General features: G+C 37.1%; 1 protein-coding gene across 3 annotated transcripts in view; it reads right to left on the bottom strand.

Annotated features, from left to right (window-relative positions):
* Nucleotides 1-54: 54 nt before the first annotated feature.
* LOC115454022 (single-minded homolog 1) overlaps nucleotides 55-7,320 on the bottom strand; it is a 47,037-nt gene continuing 39,771 nt past the window's right edge. For all 3 annotated transcript variants that reach the window (XM_037443541.1, XM_037443540.1, XM_037443538.1), the window contains exons 8-9: nucleotides 5,200-5,347; nucleotides 55-4,087 (exon numbers count right to left, since the gene is read on the bottom strand). In XM_037443541.1, coding sequence (XP_037299438.1) covers nucleotides 3,535-4,087; nucleotides 5,200-5,347 — 701 coding nt within the window. In that variant the 3' untranslated portion in view covers nucleotides 55-3,534. The remainder of the gene's footprint in view (nucleotides 4,088-5,199; nucleotides 5,348-7,320) is intronic.

Genomic DNA, 7,320 nt, shown 5'->3' with positions numbered 1-7,320 from the left:
TGACTGCGGGGTCCGACACAAAAAAACCTCAACAACAAAATAAAAAACCGTGCGTGAATACGTAGTTGTTTATTTCATATCATAAATAGGTAATATGTTTGGAATATCACAATTTGTTTGTTCATTTCGATCGCCCAAATACAAACTATAACTATCAGAGTACACGCGTAAGTACAATACAATATACCGCAAAACATACAGTACGTTATTGAAAATATCAAATAATTCATTTACACTGGAAGCATCAAACTAAACTTCACCTGTTCCCTATTAGTTCCTCCAAGGGAAGATAAATACTAAGATGGCCCTTAAAACCCCGCGTACCAAACCAGTCCATAATTCAATGTTGCATACAAAGCTTTATCCAATTCATAATTCCTAGTGTTTTTGATATTTCCAGTAACATATCGTGACTAAATAAAAAAACTAAATAACGTAAACGAATAACGTTATCGCCGTAGCGTTATTTATAGCGTTGCGTACAGTTACCGACTAGGAGACTCCGACGATGGCACTGCATTCACAAGTCTTTACACAATTCGTTATTATTAAATATATTGTATACAATAAACTATAACAAAAAGCTGTAGGTAGAATGTCAGAGAAACAGGCAATATGTTAGGCCAGTAAAATACGTCAATTATTTCGAATGATTTTGGCAATATTAAAAAAAACTAATCTTAGTGTCAGTCATAACTCATAGCCGCATACTTAAAATTAAAGATTAAAAATATTTTATTTAAAATAATTATAATTGATCGTCTTCCAAATATACGGAAGGAACAAAATTCCTCAAATGCGCATAGCATATTTTACTCATAGAATAGAAATAAAAAAAAGGTTCGTATATTATACGTATATTAACTAATTTTTTTTTATTCATTATTGAAATTAAAGCTTAATATCCAAGTGATTGATTTTTCTCTATACATGAAATAAAATTACAACATATTGTTTATGGATTTCGGTTCTGAGAGTGTAATACAGCCGAAGTGCGTGACGTTCGACTCAATTGTCAATCGATACTCGCGCTTTTTAATTGTCAAAAATATCCTAGTACGTAGAGTTATCACTAGTATTTACACTATTATTGTCTATGCGTTGATATTGTGGCGTCGAGGCCGGCAGGCGCGGATTCAGACATAGGCAAGGGTTACACAAGATGAAACATATGATATGAGCTTGATATAAAATAATGACCTATTTCAAAATTAATTTATGGCAGTCGTAGGAAAATTAATTTTTGTTTGCTACCTTTTTTTAGAAGTTGCTATATAGCTTATTAAGGAGAGGTAAATAATGAAACCTATAGCATGAAAATGGGAAATAACTAAGAGGTTACAAACAGAAATTGGTTGTTTGACGATTCCCACAAATTGGCAATTTTGGAATGGGTCATTATTTTAGAGTGCGATGATATGAGCTTGATATAAATAATATAAATTTTTATATTTTTCAATTTGTTCAGTTCCGATGCTCATTCAGCCAACCCGCTCTAAACCCGGCCATTATACATACATATATAGAATACGAGGTTATAAGAATTCTACAGAAAGTACATTGAAGTTTATTATAGTACCAAATTACTTACACATTATAATTTAAATCAATGGACCCAAGTTTGAAAGTGTTTACGTATTTATTATATTGTAAAATTTATTTAACATTATCTTCTCAATTTTGGTCCCATTGATAAAAATAAATATATATTTATAATATCTAACATTTATATTTACATTACACTTAAACCAGATGAATATTTTCAGATCTTTAGAATGTTTCAATTTGCGTAAATTTTAAAATAAAATCTTGATTTATTGTAACACAAACGTGTTTGTATAAGAATCCAGCTTAAAAAAATTATACTAATTTATATATTTATTTACAACTATAATATAGCTTTTAGAATAACTTATATTACACTATACAAATAACGTTATAACGTTACGTAGGAATCGTTTTTTGAGATTCATTAAATTACTTTTGGCGTCACAATTCGGCAAGTTTGGGCATAGTTCAAACACAATTCATTATTGTACCAAGTTATGTCAAAATGTACTAACTACTTGTTAACAACATTTGTGAATTATTTGTTTCTAGATTTTTCTATGTATTAAAAATTGTGTAGATTTATTTATTTGTTAGGTTTTCGAACAGAGTTAACGCTACGATTACAATAATTTAAATATTATAACTTATAATAGTGTAAGCCCAAGTTAGGAAAACTCAACATGATTGATTTGGTTCACATACTTTTTTATGTTGGATATAAATAGATCTTGGCGAGTTTTGTTGAACAGTAAAGTATTACATTTGGATTATTGCGCATTAACTTATTTTTAGATTATCTGTGAATTAGTACATTTTGGCACTACTGTGTCCAATTGTAAATTATAGAAGAGCTTTATTATTGGTCAAGAATCATTTATATTCCAAATGATTAGCCATAATAAGTATATCGTTCTTAGTCATTTTGAACAACCGATCCCAATCTCAATCTTCAATCCGAATCCGAGAATGAACCAATTAAAACAACTCATTTGTAAGTATGTCAAAAAAGCTTTGTTCTGATTGGTCCATTTTTGAGATCGAAAAAAGCGATTGGGATCGTTTATTGAAAATGGCGTATAGTGACGCACAAGCCACTATCTGAACCCTAATGAATTAAACATAAATATAGTCAGCCACAAAAGTAGCTGAACAAATTCAAAATTTTAATACGCCTTGAAACTTTTGTTTTATGTTATTTCTGCACTAAAATCCACTTTAAAGGTTTTACTTTAGAGAAAAAATAATATTTCGATTGTAATTAACAAATAGAAGCGTTATGAAGTTTATAATGTGTGTTTTGTGGCTGATTGTACTTATATTTGTTGACATGAACAGGATTCCTTCTACAGCTGCAAGACATCTCCAAGATGCTGGTCAAATAATTGTATATGTTTGTACTTCACAACGAAAATATTCAGTTAAAATATCGGAAACCAGCTCTTTTTTAAAAGCATAAATTGGACAGTCGGAGGATTCAAATAGCCTCCAGAAGGCAGCTAGAGAGGACGTCGTGTGAGGATGTGGCGCGGGTCCTTGGCATAATTATAAAAATTACAAAAATCAAAGCAATTATCGATGAAAGGAAAAACTCAACCATGGCCACTTTCCCTAATTTTAAATCATCATTCATCATCAGCCGCAGGATGTCTATTGCTGGGCGTTCCCATAGATTTCCAGATAGATCTATTGGAGCGCCCCGCATCCAGCGACCTCCTGCGACTTTAATTAGCTCATCTATCTACCTCGTGGGTGGACGTCTGATGCTGTTATTGCCAATAATTTTCAGTAAAGTTGGGTTAATTGTCACACACCTATCAAGAACGCGTAATCAGTATCAAGAATTCCGCATCAATTTACAAAACTGGATGAGGACAATAGTGGTCTAGTTTCCCATAAACCTCGGCTTACCGACAGTCCTGGCCAACAACACATGTACAGAATGAAATGACCACAACGGCGTGGGGAGAGGAGGGTCCGACTGCATCAGTGCACGTACTCGTTGACGCCGCCGCCGTGGTGGTGGAACTGCTGCGTGTTGTCCACGATGACGCTGGTGTACCCCTCCTGCACGGGGCTGGGCGTCACCTTGCCGAAGTTGCCCGCGAAGTTGCCCTCCACCTGCCGACCGTTCTGGTTCTGGTAGAACGATATCAGGTTGGTGTAGTTGTACTGGTTGACGTCGGAGCCCTCGATGGAGCTGCACGAGGAGGAGCTCGCGGAGAAGGGCCGCTGGTTCTGCGGGTAGCCGACGTAGTTCTGGACGTCCTGCTCGGGGTACGTCTCGTAGAATATGTCGTACCCGTTGTGCTGGTAGTCGTCGGCGGCGTCGTAGGGCGGCAGCACGGGCAGCGAGTACTCGGGGTAGTAGGCGCCGGTGGAGTCGCCGCTGAAGTCGGCGTCGTGCGGCGCGGCGGCGGGCTTGTCTCGCGCGAGGTGCGCCTGCGTGCCGCCCGCCGCGGCCGCCAGCGGCGCCTCGCACCCCAGCTTCGGCGGCACTTGGTCTATGTTCAGGATCAGGTGCTTCTCCTCGATGTCACTACGGACCAAACCAGATTCATCTTAATTTATTGATTAAGGTACGTCAAAGTGACCCCACAGTACACAATGAGTGAAGTGGGATCTAATAGAATGTGGACTGATCAGAATCGGCAGTCGATACAATTATGCCGGCTTGTTAAACCCGGATTTACACAAGCAGATGCTGGACCGCACATCACTTACGTGGGCCACTATGACAAGATTTAACCGAAACCTTAATAACCCACAACGTGTAAAAAGGTCGAGATAATGAAAAAGAGGAGTAGTAAAGTAACAGCGATGAATCTATTGGCATGTTATATTGTTGGTAGTCAAAGAGTTCTAAGATTACATAGCCATTATAGATAGACATTGGGAAGATTGTCTTAAAAAAGGTTGTGCTCATGCGATGGTTACTATATCTACTGTGAAATAGCAAAACACCAATGTGAAATACTTCATATTTTGTCCATATCGCGATTTGCACTTTTAATGCGCATATTAGTATATTTTTAGAAATGTGTTATTTTTGTATTGTTCGTTATAACATCTTGTCTCACAGAAATTTCAAATAAGACAACAGCTTATTACCAATAGGTAATAACTTTTGGAGCACTTGGATTATAACCATCAATGGTGGAGGATCCATTTAACCTGATTCCTGCGTCCTTTTATGTAGAATCTAATTATCATTAGGACGATTTGCAGACTGTCTTCATGCATATCAGTACGTACTACGTATATGTCGTGTCAAGTTCCCTTTCGCTACTGGTAGTACAGGTTGAAAGCGGCGATAGCCTAGTTGGGTGTGGAACGGACTGCCAAGACGAATTTCCGCAGGTTCAAATCCCAAGGGCACACACCTCTGACTTTTCTAAAAAATCATGTGTGTATTCTTTGTGAATTTATCGTTCGCTTTAACGGTAAAGGAAAACATCGTGAGGAAACCTGCACAACTGGGAAGTTCTCTATAGGAATGTCGAAGGTGTGTGAAGTCTACCAATCCGCACTAGGCCAGCGTGGTGGACTAAGGCCTAATCCCTCTCAGTAGTAGAGGAGGCCCGTGCTCAGCAGTGGGCACCATACAGGGCTGATATTATTATATAATACAGTTTAATGTGTCGGTATTACCTGAGCACGTAGTTGACGGAGACGATGCAGTGCGGGCGCGAGGAGCGCGAGTTGTGCACGATGGTCGCGTAGCTCTGCATCCACACCCAGCCGCCGGACTTGGTCAGGAACCGGTAGTAGCGCGACGTCACCTGGCCCTTCGTCAGCACTGAACACCACACGTACACTTTATACACGCTCATGTTGACGTCGCGTTACTAATATACTAGTAGCGCGACGTCACCAGGTGCCTTATTCTCTATCCCGCACGTTATTTTAACAGTGCGTAACAAGCACGTAACACAACGCATCAAGTTTAGGACTATAGAAATTTGGCTTACAGAATACCATTCCACGCACATTTCTCGAAGATAACATGACACGGCCGCGTTACGCGTTTACACTAGGGGAGACCTAGGAAGGTTGTGACAATTTTTACTTAAATGAACATATCTCAAGAAAGAAATATACCACGATTACGAACTGTATGCTTCATTATAGCTCAGTCCTTATCGTTTTGAAAACAGTCATTAAAGTAAATAAAAGGGTATATGATTTCTGAGAAAATCCATGAAAACTGAAACTACTCCCTTTGTCACAACTCTCCTAACGCCGAGGTAAGTTGTGACAGGTACAAAGGTAAGTTGTGACAGCTGTGTATCTGGATTATATTTGAAAGACAAGTAGATTTACATACAGGGTCATTTTGACAACGCTTTACTAAATGAAACCACATACTCATCTACTTGGAAATAACACTTTACAATAAGTTACTTGAGCCGTAGATGTAAAGTAAAAAAGTATAAGTTTCGAACAAAATAAATATTAATAAAAAGCAATTCCAATTTTACACGTCCTAAAGCCACTACTACTACTCTAAGAGAATTTGTCGCAGCGGCAACATCATACTTCCAGCCAGAAATACACCCCCATACACGCCATATTCGCATTAAAGTACAAAATGATCAAATAATCAGATAACTAAAACCAGGATTACTCGTGAAAATATTAGTTATTAATGTGTGATTTTTGGCACAATGTCAGCAAAGATGAAGGCGAGTATGTGGTTTCATGTGGTTTCATTCGCAATGTCAAAATGACCCTGTATGTATTATAAACAAAATAAACTTTTTTTTTGCATAAAAATACTTTACTTATTAATGACAGAATTATAAGAACTACAATAACATGAAACATTAACATATCAAGCATTAAATCTTTTATAAGTATTTATGACATATTTATGAGATCAGTCGTTTTAAATTCAGTCAAAAATCTTAATCTAGTCTGATAAGCAAAAATAAATAAATGACAGACATCGCAGCTCGCCCCCTGTGCAATCTTCGTGAGACCAGCCTCTGCATTTCAGACACTGGACCCACTTTGCATTTGTTCTGGCACTGAGCTACACTGCTCCTGGCTTCTCATTTTTTTGCCAACATAAAGGCAAAATAATTAAATACTTCTCGTTTCTTTTGTTGTCAGCCCATTATTGGATGCTGCACATGTCAATAAATAATCGCATAATATATTTTCTCCGTCTTCTGTTAACAACGTAAGACTGACATAACTCATAGACGGAGCCACATCAGTTGCATTATCTTGAAAAGCCTTTTTCTTCTTAATAAACCTATGTAAAGACATGTAGTTGAGATTGTAAGGGGACGCGGTATTTGGAAGACTTTGACCTCTTATTAGCAACTTCTTCAGAGGCCAATTCATAAATATTGATACTAGCGAGGCCCATATCAGTCTTTTGCGTGTAATTATTCAGCATTCTAAAACAAAAAATAGATAATTCAGCATTCAACATTAAACCGCATACCCAAACAAGTTCCTAACAAAAAAATCATTTTAAAGACGAATTTTAATTATAGCATACTTTAAAGTCAAAGTAGGTTATAAGAATTAATTAAAACAAACGAATTTATACATATAAATAAAAAACAAACATTGCAAAAAAGCATGTAAAAACAAGGTAATCAGAAAATGAACTTAGCCTAGGAGAGTTGTGACACGCTGTCACAACTTTCCTAGGTGCCAGAAATCGTGACCTGGTCAAAATAATATTGCTTAATTTCGAAACAAGATCCAAACACAAAAATACAGTGCCATGCTTAGAAACTTCATAAACCGCAAAAT

This window comes from Manduca sexta, chromosome 26 (assembly GCF_014839805.1).
Source record: "Manduca sexta isolate Smith_Timp_Sample1 chromosome 26, JHU_Msex_v1.0, whole genome shotgun sequence".
In the NCBI taxonomy this organism is placed as follows: Eukaryota; Metazoa; Arthropoda; class Insecta; order Lepidoptera; family Sphingidae; genus Manduca; species Manduca sexta.
This window is presented reverse-complemented; position numbering and strand designations above follow the sequence as displayed.